The sequence below is a fragment of the Megalops cyprinoides genome, chromosome 21, assembly GCF_013368585.1.
Source record: "Megalops cyprinoides isolate fMegCyp1 chromosome 21, fMegCyp1.pri, whole genome shotgun sequence".
NCBI lineage: Eukaryota > Metazoa > Chordata > Actinopteri > Elopiformes > Megalopidae > Megalops > Megalops cyprinoides.
In genome coordinates, this window is record NC_050603.1 from 10,342,947 (window position 1) to 10,358,847 (window position 15,901).

The window sequence follows — 15,901 nt, forward strand, 5'->3', positions numbered from 1 at the left end:
TATTTAGTGCACTGCTTAGACCTACCCTCTGCTTGAGGTGTTTCACAGCGGTCCAGCCTGCTGACTCCTTCCCTGAGTCACTGAGAGAAGAGCTACAGACTGCAAAATAAGAACACCTTCACGCTGTATTTACATTTGTTCGTTTCACCTTGATTCTCAGTAATGAGACATGCTATGCTTATGATTCAGTGCCTGAACATTCCAAACCCTGCCATCTGATTCTGCTCTTAAGGATTATTGTTAAGCACTGTAGGCACTTTAGCATGATCTAAAGTAATGTTTGTCTTCTGGAACATTGTTTTGGCACCATGTGAACACAGTGAGTCTGTATATTGTCATTGTCGTATGGATAATTATTAGGCTGTGGGCTTTGGAGTTCCTCTGGTAAGTAGCATCTGCCAAATGAAGACTAATAACTAATATTTTTAGTACTGTGAGTAGAATATACAGATGATTGTACTATCTCAAAGAAAAGACAGAAATGAAGCCTCATGTAGCTGCTGATATTCAGAAAAGAATAGGCTAATGTTTCTTTCTGCAGTCTGTTGAAGAATGATTTTATGGCCATTAGCTTCTGCATCACAGTGACCACTGCTTGGAGTGAAATTCTTTCATGTGTATTATGGGTAAATTTAAGGGCCGTTTGATATCTCAGAAGTTCAGTGCACTTCAGGCCAAGTTGGATCAAATACTAAATCTACTGTGCTCTGTTTTTTTCTTAAATAGCAGTCTCAAAGTATATTCCACATACCTCTCTGTTCTCTCAGAGTGTTAACGCCAAGACTGAGACCGCTGATCATCTATCATCTTCATTTAATGGCTTTTACAAATAAAGAAAAACCCTCTCAGCGGCCATGGATTGGTGTGGGACTAATTGCTGCATTTTATCAGCTGTCTTGCGGGCGGCGGTGGCCCATACGTATCTGCTGCTGATCGCTCAGCAGATTCTGAACAGTTAAACTCGGTGCAGTGTTGCCGATGTCAGGGCTTTCTCTGCAGTGTGACAGCGAGTGCTTGGTGAAAAGAGTATAATGAGATGTATCATACATCCGCTGCGCAGGGTAGTGTGATGGCGTAATATGGAGGTATGTGGACATGTACAGTTGTGTCTGTTTGTATGCATAGTTATTTGTTTATGTAGGTGTGTGTGTGTGTGTGTGTGTGTGTGTGTGTAACAGGACTGAGTGGCAGGAAATGGCGTGTGAGTGTGTGTAACAGAAGGTAAAGTCACCCCTTAGTGCCCAACTAACAGTGCATTTAGTTCCCATAGATCGAGACCTTGGTCTTAAACTCGGTGAAATAATCTCCAGGGTGTGATGTGGACAACGAGAGCTGAGATTCAGAACAAGACTCTCCTCTGTTACATACGATATATACACCTCTCTACACACACCATGCATTTATTTTATGTGTATGCGTATCTAGTGTGTTATTGTGCCTGATGTGTCTCGTAAGGTTAAGGAAATCAGGCATGTTAAATGGTTTTCCCAGTTGAAGTTTTGAGGCAAGAAAGACAGCAACCAAGATAAGGACTGACTGTACATGTGCAATGCTAAAAGCACATTTCAATCTAACTTTCTTGCGCTCACCTTCGCCTTGCTTTCACCGTTGTGTGGAAGAGCCCCCAGGAGTCTCTGAAGGAAAGAAATCCATTATAAAGCTACCTTTCCCTTCAGCGCTTTGTTCTTGACTTTGAGACTGTTTGTTTTTTTGATGACAAGGTTGGTTGGGGGCGCACAGCAGCGTGTGAGCGCGGTGAAACTCCCCGAACGCTGCCCTGTGAGGACCTGTGGAGTTGTCAACCCCTGCTTTGAGCGGTCAATTTAATCCAGATATTCTAATCCACTGTAGTGGAAAATGGATCAATAAAGCAAATGACTGCGGTGCAGTAAACTGTGCTTAAAGGAAACGTGTCATCGAATGCAGTAAGTGGAGTGAAGAGTGAGCCTCTGGGGGCGCTTGCTGTCAAAGTTTGCGTGAGGAGCAGGTAGCAAGGGCGGTTGCGGAGGGAGGGATGAGATGCTGTTGCTGTCACGAGCATGGGGTAGGAGAAAGAGGAATAAAATGGCCCCACTCCTGTTTTGTCAGGGTATCACTGCCTTAGGCCCCTTTGTCATCCTCCTTTGGGGGGGGGTTTCCTCACGTGTGTCGCCCCAGACAACCAGCGCGGCAGTGCAAGGAATCGCATAAAATATGAATACGCCGTGGCTCTCTCTCCAGGAAGTCACTTTGCCCAGGAATTTAGATTCCATTACCGAGAGTGTGCAGGAGCTCTAGGATGAGTTTTTGTGGACTCTGTTACAAAGAGATCTGTGGACCTCCTTGCTGTGTGGAGTACTTTTGAAGCAATAAGGTGGTCAGTCTCATTAGAGATGGGCTTAAGCTCTGCCCAAAACCTGAACGTCTCATACATACAGACTCTCATAAAAAGAACAAACATAGCACCAGCACTGTTGCTTTGGACTTCACTGGTGCCTGTCCCAAAATTAAAGGTCTTCTCCTTTTAGACATTGATGAGCTCCCAAAGATGTTTGCTCATGAATATTCATTGGCAAATATTTCTTTAAGTCACATTGTGTTAGTGTCACTATTGGTGCAAAGCCAGAGTAAGTGTTTACTCACTGGTAAGTGATGCAGTTAAATCACATTTTTCAAACGGAGGATCTACATGAAGTTTCTGTTTGACGCACCCTTGCTTACATGGATTTTACACCATGGCACTTTTAATAATTGTCATCAAATTCCACCCTGTGAAACTGATAAAGTACGATGACCCTTTCTCTGTCTTTCTATTCAGATGAAACGTTCATTTCAGACTCCCTGTCTTTGTCTCTGTCTTTCTTTCTCTCTGTTTCTCTCTCTCTCTCTCTCTCTCACTCACACACACACACACACACACACACACACACACACATTAGGAAATAGTAGGGGAACATGCAGACATGTGGAAACACTCAAAGAAGAGGAGAAAAGAGATTGGTTCATCTGTCCATCACCTCATGACGATTGGCATTCATTCCCTTGCTTAGTTAGAAGCATTCTTCAGTTGTCAGAGTACCCCTGCGTGATATGTGCTGTGCTGGGCTGGCCATAGTGTGATAAATGGCTCTGACAGAGTTTGGTCTGCGTGGTCAGTGATGGTGTCGTTACTTAAATGAAGAGGGTAGGGTCAGGTTTGCCGATGTCGACGGCCATGCCTTTGTGGGAATTTCCTACTTGAAGCAGCTTTGACAAGAGAAGTCCTCCCACTACCTTGCCCATGCACTCTGTGAGTGTGGTACATCATCAAATGACCTTATTAAGAGCCGCTTCCATTCCACACAGCCAGAAAAAGTGTTTACATCACGTGAGGCTTGCCCTTACACCTAAGAAATGTTATAATAGGCCTAGCCTGTGTGTGTGTGTATGTTTGTGGGTGTGCATACGCGTGTGTGTGTGTGTCTTCAAGTCCCAGACTGCGTTTGCATCATTTAAAGTGAAATGTGCGTGTGAAATCTCTTTGAGGTATGAATGCCCTTGGCCTTCTGTCGTTGACATCTGGGTAATGAGTTGATGTAGCGCTGTACTGCAAGCTGTGAGGCTCTGGGCCTGGCCCCTGGTGCTGGCCCTGTCCTTGAGTCTGAGAGAGTGAGCTCCCAGCATGGCACACAGAGGCCCACCTGTGCTGTGCTGTTCACCATATGTGGGCAGCTGCAAGGATCCATGAGTCTGGAGAGGTGGACAGAGAACTGGACTCTGAACCGGAGGGGTCATGGGTTTGAATCCAATATGAAGGGTACTGCCGCTGTATGCTTGAACAGAGCACTTTAACTCGGCACTGTAAATGCCCCAAGTTATGGCACCTGCCAAGTAGGATTCTGTAAGAAAGTGCAGCTGTTCAGATGGGATGTGGCACATACGAGACGAAGCGCTGTGAACATCGTTGCAGCAGATAGCGCGCATGAATAAAGGATGTTGTGTAATGTGCAGTAATAATAAGAGTAAGGAGAGGATGGCTCGCAGCTCTGCTGGTGTTCGCGGGGGCGGGGGGCGGGAGGGGCGGCAGCGGGAGATTGACGCTTGGTGTCAAGTTGTTTGATCTCGCGGGTTTGAAGTGTCGCGCCTTCGCCCTGCCGCGCATTGTTTTACCTAATGAGAGAGGCCGGCTTCAAAGCGTCGCTTCCTTTTTTTTTTTTTTCTTTTCTCATCCTTTCCACTCCACTCGTAGCTTTCTGTCTTAGGTGATTGTTCCTGTGTCAGAATGTATCCCAGGTAATGGTGCTGCCGGGAGTGTAAAAGGCACATCTACTCCAGGATCAGGTCAGATTAAGCCTAGCTGTTTGTCATGGAGCTGAATGTTTCTATCCATAATCGCTGTGCCTCTGTATTCTGTCTGCTGGAAGAAAAGCCTCTCTGATTGGATGGTTCTGCTGTGGTGGGTGATGAGTGAGAGGGACTAGGGGTGTGTTTAATCTAACTGCACTGGTACTTTGTCTTCATCTTGAGGACCAAGCAGGTGAACATTGTTATTCTTGTAGAGCATATTTTCTTGTATTTCGCTAAATGCAAAACTGTTGATATGGAAATCTCAAAATACCCATTTGTAAAAGTTTGTTCCTCAAGGCTGAGGTCAAATCATTGTAGCGGTTAGATTAAATGCCCCCCTCCAGATTTTGTTATCAATGAAGATAACAAGCATTTAAATGTATGTGAAGTGAGTGTTGGAGATCAGGCTGGAAGGACTAATTCATCTGTCTCTTAGCCGCATAATGATAGGTCATGTTTCACAAGTAGTTTCCTTTCTCTTACAACATACTTGTATTGTTTTATCACATTTGAAATAATATATGGAACACAAATATACAGTAAATACAATATGCAGAGTCAACAAACCTGGACATGAATAACTAAATGGCTAAAGATATTGAAAAACCCTTAAGTGTAATGAACTTGTTTAATGGAAATTTGTATGGCAATGCCTTCAGGCAGCAGACTGCAGAATGGCAGTCACAATATTTTAATGTAGTAGCACCATCGCAATAGTGTACAAGGTGTCCATTTGCTGCCTGACGTGGTGTTAATCATTTGTTTCTCTTTCTGTGTGTTTGGCAGGTTTTCTCAAACAGCGATGAAGCGCCCATTAACAAAAAGCTTCCAAAAGAGCTGCTTCTGAGGTGAGTGCGAAGTCCTTGAGGAGTGAAAAGACGGGCGTCGGAGCGCTGTAAAGAGGTTATTAACAGCAAGGCCGCCTCGTCCTCCCCACCACGACGCCTCTAACTCCCACCGCACGCCTTTCAAAGCCGCCGTCCCTGGGATGCTTTGTCGCGTGTTTAGATATGAAACGAAGCGACTCCCAGCTTTTTATTTTTTTTTGTGGCACGCTTAGAAGCCGTCTGTTTGCGAAACGACGCCGCAGCTTTTGTTGAAAGGGGAAACAAAGCCGGATTTGACAGGATAACACCGTTTTTGGTTTGTTTGTGCGTTTGGCGGAGTTTTTGTGTCTTCTGCGCTCAAGCTCGGTTCGGTGACACTCGCCATCAAAGCGCTGTGAGTCTCGAGAGGTTGCTGAAAACGTAAATTGTTGAATTGTCGTTGAGGGTAGTCAGCAGAGGGGGTTTAATGGCACACTGCAATATACATCTGAGCCAAAGCTTGGTTAATGGTATGGAGAGTGATTGTAGGAGCACGGAAAAATGGCAGGGTGCCTCAGCAACTTTAATATCAGCTGCTCCCCCTGTCCATTCAAGGTCAGTTCAGAAGCGGCCCCTGCCATTTGCCACCTGTTCCCTGCACACATGGAGTTACACATGACCACAGGTTACTTCCTGGATGTGATATACGTCCTGTTTTGATGTTGTGCAACACGTTGGCTGCTTCCCCCACTAAAGGCAAATGGTGCTTTCAGAAAGGTGCCGTTGTGAGCCAAGGACTCGAGGAGAGCAAAAGTGACAGAAAGTCATGTGCTGAGCATTTGGACACGTGACACACACCCTAGGTCTCTTTCTCTCTCCCCCAGCTGATCTCAGACCTGTGGGAATTGGGCTGACTGTCCTGGCTGGCTTGTTTCTAATGGGTAGGGAACCAGGAATGTTGAAGTGTTGCTTCTTAAAGGGGGATCTTGGCCATTGAAACTTACCAGTATTCAATCTGAACTGCTTCTGTAAGTATCCAGCTATATGAATGGATATAATGGAAAATGTAAGGCAGACAAGAATCTGTTCAGCAAATGAGTAATAAAAATAATAATCTCTTTGTTAGGTGTTTTTAAGAGCAGGGGAAATACCTGACCTGTAACATGTTTTGCAGGAAAGTTGATTTTAATGTAGAGACTTGGAGCTTGAATTGTCCCAAAAGCTTAGCTGTCCAAGGTGGGTTCATCAGAGGCAAGGGATGACACCCCCCCCCCCCACCCCCACCCCTCCGTAGCCACCACTCCACCAATAAGAGCAATACCATTAACTATAAACTGTGTTCTCCATGAGCCAGGCATCCCAAATGTGAATAACAAGCGTGGAGATGTCAAACCTGTTCTGATGGCTAGGATGCTTTTTGTGCCTGTCCAGTAACTTATTATTTATGACAAGTTCACACCTTGGATGGATTGCTAGATAGTTTTAGCTACTGCAGCCAGCTGGTAGATTCCGTTCATGTGAGTGCAGGTCCATTTGGAAATCCCGTTTAAAAGTTTTATTTTCTGGTTGTCACTGGCTAGCCCACATTGTTGGACGATGCATAAGAACTGAATTGTTCATTTTAATTCTGATCCAGGATGAGTTGCTGAGGGAAGAATTGCCCACACCAGACAGACACGAGAGGTTTAAAGCTTAAGTTGATTGATTGGTCAGATTAATTAACAAATCTCTACAGCCATAACATTTATACTTATTGCACACCTTTAACGAGGACCACTTTCATTAACAAAGTTATTTATGTTTTTATTTTCTTAGCAGATTTCTTAGCGGTTTGTCCAGGGATGCTAATGTAACTTATCTTACTTTTATACAGTTGGATGTTTACTAATCAATCCATATTAAATGTCTTGCTAAAGAGTTCTGTAACCACAAAGATACTGCATGCTGCTGCCATGGATAGATAGGGTACTAGAGTCTTCCAAGGATCTCAGTGTCTCTGATGTAGTAACTCCACCACCCTCCTGGCTAATGCCAGACTGCCGTTTTACATTACCCCAACCTAGAACTGATGGAAAGGCGAGGATATAATTAGCCAGATAGTCTTAGCGGATTAATGCTTTGCCAGTCTGAGAGTGCCATATCGGGAGTTTGGCCTGGGTGACACCCCTGTTTTGCGGTGGCATGGAATCTGTTGTCACCTTAGCAAGTCTCTAAGGTCTGATCCATAGAAAAAAAAAGACTCCTCCAGCAGCACAGTGTCCCCAGCAGCTCCTTTAACCATTAGCTTTTGCTCAGTCCAGAGGTTTGTTCAGCTCCATCCCCCTTGGCTTGTGCTCGTGCTGCTGCCTGGCATGAATTAAGATGGAGGGTGGCACTATTCCAGAGGAGGTCCTTTGTTAGGGGAATATGATGAATGAGATCTTCGAGCCACCCTTCTGCATCATCTGGCAGGCTGTGTGAAAGTGAAGGGAGCTATTGAGATGGTAGCAGGAAGGACAGGCCCGCCTGCTCACTACCGCCTCGTGCCTGGGCTCTGTCTGGGGCCTGGCCCTGAGATCCATCATCCTCAGCCGTAAGAGAGACTAATGGAGTTAATCTGCAGAATGAAGAGCCTCCACATTAGCGGTGAAGGGCACGGGCCTCGCTTCATATGCGCTGAATTACTTTGCAGATTGGAGTGGGCGGAAGGGGCGGGAAGGTGGGCGGACTCTCTTTCAAGGAAGGTGTATAATCTTTGAGAAAATGCTGAAAAATACAGACAATATTAAATGCAAATAAAAACGAAAAAAAAAAGAAAAGCTGTCTAATTGCTGCCACAAACTTTTTTCGCTTTCAGTCGATTCCAGTTGCTCTAGTGTATTGAGGGATTGGTATATTGGGGAGATTGAAACTCTTGGCACAGGTAACGACGGTTATTAAAATGGTCCCCGGCTTGGAGGAGGGGCATGCAGTTGTGTTAAAGGATAACTGGAAATGCCTACAGGAGTGGGGCAGTTTGGTTTCAGTCACTTTGCATTTGATTACTGAGGCTTTGTTATTGTGCCGTTCATTTCACGACTGAGCTCTCAACAAAGAGGCAAAAAATTGAGGTTATCAGAGGTTTGGAAATGAAAGTGTCAGCTTCATAGCATCTGGGGAAAATGGCACTGCATGATCTCTTATAAAGGAGAACTGGTGCAGACAGGAGTACAGTGCTTTTATGTGTATATTCCCATACGGCATACTGGGAAAGGTTACTGCTGTTATATGAAATGGTTCGTTGGAGCCAGGTCTTTCTTGAGGGGAAAAAAAAAAGATTTTTATTAATCTCAATTTCAGCTACTTAGGAGAATAGGAGTAAAACAAAACTGAAGTACAGAAGAAAAAGAGGCTGTCAGCGAGTGCTTCTTCCTCTGTGACACGCAGGTAAAATGGTATGCAAATTCCCAGCATTCAGTGGGGCATTTTACAGGTGTCCATGGTTACTAGTTCCACCACCGATGTAATGTTGGGAATCTAAGGCTATCACTTAAATCATCCATTTGAACCGCACATTTTTTTTTGCCTCGGAGAGCACAGTTTTATTAGCTTTTTTTTTTAACTTAATGGCAGTCAGTGATTGACAGGACATTTTAGCTCCACCCCTTATGGCTTAAGCTGTTCTCACAGTGTTTGTGAATAATGTTTCACAGTGCGCTCTTTTGGCCAGTCATTTGGCATTACCTCGGTGAGCAGGGAAATGCCTCTGTTTAGCGCTACGTCATATGTTTTTCTTTTCTCCTGAGCTGTGAAGGACGGAGCAGGCTGGTCGCTCGGTTTAACACTGGATGAACTTTGTCCTGGATCTGGCGAACGGCTCCTGGCCGCCGCCGAGAAGGCCCGGCTGGATTTAGGTCAGGCGGGTTTATCTGTGTAGCCGTGAGCTGCCCCGGGCGCCCAGTCACCGCGTTTCACCCGAACAGCCGGCCTGAGCTGGCCCAGGGCAACCCACACACACACACACACTCACACTCACACACACACACACACACACACACACACTGCCTCTGAGGGTTCTCTCCTACTCTTATTCCTCCATCTAACCTCAGCATACTTTCATGTCTCCCTGGACCTGTCCTTGGGTGTACAGCATATGAGGGCACCTTTGATACCGTGTGGCTTTTTTTTCCAAGAGCCAGGAGTTAAAAAAAAAAAAAAAAAAAACAGCAGAAGCATCAGGATTTCCTCTTCCATCAATGCACTGCAGCAGGCATTTGCATGCAAGCCACCATATGGAGGGGAAAAAAAAAACAACAATGGTCATAACTTTTCCCACACTCCCCTCTGCTTCCTGTCTCACGTCAACACGTTATAAGATGGAGATACAGTAAGTGATGGGTGGGATCCTGCTGCCTGCAAAGCGAGACAAAGAATAACGGTAGCGCTGTCCAGAAAGTGCACAGGAAGGATTGTAAGAAATTCCCTTACGCTGTGTATTTGTTTGGCCGATGCTGTAAACCAGGACAGTGGACGCAGCTTGCACCTTTGGGCTGGGGACTCTCAGTGGAGCTGTTCAGGCTGGGTGCTGTGCTCCAGAGCAGGGCAGTGGGGTGACATCAACCCCCTCCCCCCGCACCCCCCGCACCCCCCCAGCTTAGAGGACTGGGGGACCCTCAAACCCACCCCACTCTCTGCCCTCTGGAGGGAGGCTCGCCTGCATAGTGTCAAGAGTTCAGTGGGTCACTCAGTGACGAGGGCTGTCGTGCCTGCCTCGGTGCTCTGCCTTCTGATTGAGTATTCCGTGTCGGCCGGCTTCTCATCAGAGCCACCGAGAGCAGGCGGGACAGGACCCCTGCCAGAGAGCAGGCCAAAAATACGCGCGAGACACTCCTTCCCGCTCCCGTCCCGTATGGAATTTTAATGCGAGTGTGTGAATTATTAAGTTGAAATGCGGCAGAGGCGGCAGCGGGTCACGCATATGCAGGTGTACCTCCGGGCCTACCCGTCCCATCAAGGAGATAAATCCGTAGCCTGTCCATGGCCTTATCTCAGGCAGCACCTCCCCTCCTTAATCTCTCTCTACCTCGCTCCCCCTCACTCTCTCTGTGTCCCCTTCACTCTCTGTCTGTCTCTCCCTCTCTCACTCTGTCTCTCTCTCCTCTCTTCCTCTCTTTCTCTCTCTTCCTCTCTTTCTGTTTCTCCGCCCAGCAGAGCAGGGATCTGGGGGTTATCCATTAAATGGTGTTGCGGTTGGCCTCTCCGTGGACGACCTTGAGGACTGTCCGGCCGCCATCCATTTAACATATCTCACCTAGCATCTTTAGTGCCTGTGCTGTGCCATTCTAATCTGCTGACCTCTGACCTCTTAAGTTTGAACCCAGCAGTATGGAGAGGACCTCTGCAGTGAAATGGGATGGCACTTCCCTCAAGGGCATGCCTCTGTGATTCGCAAGGAAGATTTAATGCTATGAAATTAGGGATATAGAGCCATTTGGTGCAGAAAATGTCTGACTTTGATATTTTGTAAGTGATTTTATTGTGTCGGGGCAATTTTTCTGTTGCCCCCACAATGAATTTCTTCAGTACTAATTCGGGGTGAGGGTGCAGCCCTTGGTTCTCTTGGCCTGGTTGTGCAGTGCTGAAAATGACACTAGAAGGTAGCCCCAAGCTATCAGGAGAACACAGAGGGTTTATTCTTAAAAGTGACAAGGTTTCTGTTCTAAAAATAAATCAAGTTTGGGGATTCTGGAATGCTCCAGGCTGTTTTTGGTGCAACCGCTGCCTGCAGTGTGCTGGGAAGTCAAGAACAGAATGTGACAATATGGCAAAACATGAGGCTCTTACAAGCCTACAGTATGTGTGTGTGTGTGTGTGTGTGTGTGTGTGTGTAAAAGTACATGCTACGTGAGAGTGAGTCAGTGTATTTTTGAACTTGTGTGCATTTGGCATAGGGTGAGCTCACTCCTGTGTAAGTACAGTAGATGATTCTGTTCTGACTGAAAAACTTGCAGTAGGTTCAACTGCACAAAATGTAAATCGACCTGGTTTAGTGCTGATTGAATATTACGGTGGCAGGGTGATGGAGTGCAACAACTTTACAGGTTTAATTCCCATGTGGGCACTGTAGAGTGAGGTGCTTAGCCTAAATTGCTTGAGTAAATGTCCAGGTGTATAAATGGAAGAGATGGATCAATGCAGGCTGTGAAAATTGCCCTGGAAAAGGGTGTCTGCTAGGGAAGTGTGAAATATGTTAGATATTTTATAAAGGGTGCTCGCTCCATTTCCCCTGTCTTCTTTTGGGTGTTTGGGTGAATGATGTCCGGAAAAAGGCACATGTGGTGACTATGAAGATCTGTGTGTGTGTGTTTGTGTGTGTTTGTGTGTGTGTGTGTGTGTGTGTGTGTGTGTCTATGTCTGTGGGTGTGTGTGTTAGTGTGTGTTTGGGGAAGGGGGGGCAGGGACAGGGGGGGCCCTATGCTGCCCCCTGTATTTCATTATTACGTGATTTGTTTTCTGAGAAAGGGAGCATTACACAGATGACCCTTTTGTCTTATTCATTATTACAGATGGGTGTTCACCGAAGCAGTTCAGGTAAAGTTCCAGCAGTGTCACTCCCAGGGGTCAGCCCCACAGCTCCCAGCTTATTAGCTATAGAAAGTGTTATGCAATTTCGTCACGAGCCTCATCAGCATATTAGCGTCTCTGGCTGTTTTTGTTGTTATTCCTAGAGAGATGCATTTTTGTCAAGTTAGGCCACAGGGCATTCGTTTCTAGGGCACAGGTATCCAGCAAAGTTGCAAGGCCCTGCCGATTCTGGATTAGTCCTCGGTTGTCAAGGTGATGGCTGGCAGGACGAGACGAGGACGGAACCGATGTCGAACGGTTCGTCTCGTCCATCAGATGCGGCGCTCCCGTCTCCCGGACAGCGGAGGGGGCCGCGTGCCAGAGTGACAACTGTTACAAAAACGAGACAATTTATTCTCCAAACGAAGACAGCAGTGATTAATTTACCGGCTGTTCTGTGTCTGGTGTCGAGCATCCTTCTACGCGGGGGGGGGTTGTGGAGCCAGAAGGAGAGGGAGGGGGGAGATTGGAACGACAGAGAGATGACAGAGAGGAGGGAGCGGGGAGACTTTTGATGGACTACCTGAGAACGTTCCCTGCAGTTGGGGGGGTTTTGGAACTCGGATGTGGCTGCAGAGTCTGAATTCATCCTTGTGAACATAGAGTCATGAGTTCTGCTTTATAACAATAAATACAGTATACCTGTAGGTGTCAATGTCAATATATGTTGCTAGCAATTATAGATTTAGAGGAAGAAGTTCTATTTGATGTGTGTTGATGTAAGCTATGGTAGGCAGAGATCAGGGACATTACACCAATGGGGTGAAGTATTATTAGGGGTAAAGGATTTGCAATGGTATGATGTAGCAATAAAAATATATAGAGGAGGAGGAGGAGAATAAGAAAGGAAGATAAAGTGTGAAATGGTCCAGGTGTAGGCCCTTGTGGTATGTCTGCATGAAACTGTATGAGAATTGTCTGTGTTTAAATGAGGATTGGTGGTACATAAGTAAATGTTTTCCGTTCAGTCCAGAGGATTTCTAATGGAAAGGCCGCAAAGCTTATGTTTTTAGTAAGAGAATGATCTGAATGAGTTGTGATAACCTCTTCCTTCCAACAGTTCTCTTTAAGCCTACACGGCAGGCCCACACAGTAATGGACTGTAATCACATCCTCTCCCATTAATGCCTAACTGAATGACTAAAGAATGACTCTCCGTGCTCTTATCAGAATGTAGTGTCCCGCACTAAGCCTGATAGCTTGTTAGTATGATAGGTAGCTAACGTTGCAAAATCACTGCAGTAGTTAGCACAGGAATTCTGATCTAGTACTGTTTTTTATATAAAGCAGATAATTGCCTTTAAATAAGAAGGGCCATGTTTCTCTTTTTATTTCTGTGACTGTGACTATTAAAATTGATGTAAGACAATATTTCACAACACCAATGGCTGTCATCCTGGTGGTCAGTCATGGCTTGATCCTGTAAAGTGCAGTGAAGGGAGAAAGACATAATTAGTGGTGGTCTCCTTTCTCTTTCTTTTTTTAAGAGGGCATGGAGGAAAGGCATTGATTGGCTGAATCACATCCCCTTCTTTTAACGAATGGACCTTGACTACAAGTGACTACAGATCTTTGATGCAAAGCCAGCAGTTTTGTTATGGATCTGAAGAATGATTATTTTTGAGCTGTGCCAAATAGATTATTTATAACACATGCCAAATTGTTGTGTATTCATGATGATATTAATTGATTGCCATTTCGGTTTTATACTTTTATGAACATGTTGAAACAAACTTAAAGAAAAGGGAATATTTTATTTGTTTTGCATCGGCTGAATTAAACGGCTTTGAATGATTGTGGCAGCAGTTGACCTTCAGGGTATGCAACATGTCTAGACACAGACAAGAAAAATGTTTATGATATTTTGGAGGCTTGTTTTGACACAGAGCGGTTTGGTAGCGCCCTACTCTAGCAGAAAACCCTGTTGTGCGGTCATGAAAATTCACTGTGATGTCGGGAGTCAGAGATGAGGGCATTCCAACACGCGAAAAATATATAATGTAAATCATTCAACTGAAACAAATGAGGGAGTCTGTATTTTAGCATGCGGTGAGTGTTTCTTGCAGACTGCTTTAGACTGCTGGGAGGTGAAGCAGTCTGGCAGTTCCTGATTAATCATGATTCCTTCTTCTCTCTGTTTTGATGGGGGTGGAATCATACAGTGTATCCTGCAGTTAACACTGAAAAAAAAAAAACTGCAGCACAAAGTTGTCTAAAAGTGTAACTGGGCAAGGTTTGTTTTTTTTATTTTATGCACATCAAGATGTTTCCCGTTTCTCCTTCAGGATATTTTCAGGAGGTGAGATGTGACAACGAGGCTTACTTGACAGTTTTGAGTAAAGACCAAACTAAAAAACACACAAACGGATGCAGCTTTCTGACTGATACTTTGACCTTTGTCACACGATGCCACGGCAGTTCAGTCCGTTACATGCGTCAGGTTGTTTTCACGTTGCATTAATAAAGAGCTGCAGCCGGCAACGTTTCCTTCCAGGTAAGCGTTGATGAAACTGGACCTGGAAACCAGTGGATGCACATGTGTCGTGTGATGGGGATTGTAATTAAGGCCGGGATCGAGTAGGGTAGATGCAGTTCATTCATTTTATTTACTGTCTCCTGAAGTAGATGCAGAGGAGAATCCCCCCCCACTCATTAGGATCTGAGCTCCTTCTAATCCTGTCTGATTCTTTTGCTGTCTCTTATTTCTTTTTTTTTGGGGGGGGGGGGGGGGGGGGGTGTCGTCGTTGTCGCCTTGCTTTCTGAATGATGCCTGCTTGTCCCAGCTTCTGAGTTTCCAGGAAAGGATCCCAGTGTCGTCCACTTACTGAAGATGAAAAACCAGCAGTATTTTGGTAGGAAGACTCATAGGAGAGGTTATTTAGGGACCTTCACTGGAAGAAGCTTAAACCCAGGGAAAGGGTTTGGCTGGACAGTGTAGTGTGTCTAGGCAAGAGTCTCTCAGTGCTCCTGAGCAGCTCAGTCACAGACCGAGCCCCATGGCCCTGGTTCACAATTGGCTGTGTCATTTGCCAGCAGTGACCTGGAACCCACAGGGGTAGAACAAACTGGCAGCCATGGAGAGGTGTGGGTGGGCCAGCCAGGATCACCTGGTCACTCTGGGTGTATTGAGGGAGTGGGCTCGCTAGGCTCTTATCTGGTGCAGAGGCTGTGGTGAGACAAGCCTAATGTGTAATTGGTGATTTGTACGAATTGGGTGACAAAGGAGAAAAAGCAAAACCTAGCCTCTAAAAGCCATTTCTTTTGTATTCTCATTATTTCCAACCAAAACATTTTCTATGAGTTGCATATTCTAGCCCCTGTTTGTATTGTTATTGAGAAATTTAACAACAATTTCACCCACCCGCTTAATGCAGGAAGGTAAAATAATGGGAATATTGAAATGAACCAACACTGTTTTTCAGAGAGATAATCAAGGTGTGCTGCAGTTGTTTGAGCCGTAAGTGAATTGCTTTGCGTTTGTCTGTTAATTTATAGAGCGACATGCCGAAGGTTGGGGGGGGGGGGGGGGGGGGGAGAAACAAAGGGTTCTTTGCAGTAATTTCATTATGGAGACTCTGTAAGCGGAGTGTGAGGCCGTTAAATAGGGCGTTAATCTCATTACCGCTCAGATTATTAAGGAATGACATCAGCGTGAAGACATCACCTGTGATTGGCCAGGAGCGGCATACCCAGCCCACTGCACCTTAATATAGTCATTGCACCCCCAGACAGTTGTATTTTTTTCCCCAGCAAGGTCCTGTCAGGATATCAGTCATGACGTCTCTGTGACACACCATTGTTTATGTTATTGGAATGTTCCTTTTGGCTGCAACTGGAGGAAGCTGCCCTAGAAACAGCAGTGTCCCTCATTCACACAGTGACTGACTTGCTGACTGACTGACTGACTCAGTAGTTCCCACAGTAACTGGTGCTCATTTCAGTCACACATTTCCTGGACACACCTGATTAAGATAATGGGAAACATGCATTCAAAGACATTTTGATCTGAAAACTTATGCTTAAATGCTTGAAATTTGTTTCTTAGACAAAAATAAAAAAAATAGTGAAGTTGATAAATTCCTTTCCTAAAAAATATTTTTAAAATATTTTTTGGCTACTTTGAAGAATCTAAAATATAAGATTTTGATTTCATTAACACTTTTTTGGTCAGTGCATAATTCCATTTAATTCATAGTTTTTATGTCTTT

The 15,901-nt window shown here is 45.3% G+C and overlaps 1 protein-coding gene across 1 annotated transcript in view; it reads left to right on the forward strand.

Moving 5' to 3' along the window:
- The window catches only part of fbxl2 (F-box and leucine-rich repeat protein 2), a 43,264-nt gene that overhangs the window by 11,619 nt on the left and 15,744 nt on the right, over window positions 1-15,901 (forward strand). The window contains exon 2 of the mRNA XM_036515619.1: window positions 5,092-5,153. Coding sequence (XP_036371512.1) covers window positions 5,092-5,153 — 62 coding nt within the window. The remainder of the gene's footprint in view (window positions 1-5,091; window positions 5,154-15,901) is intronic.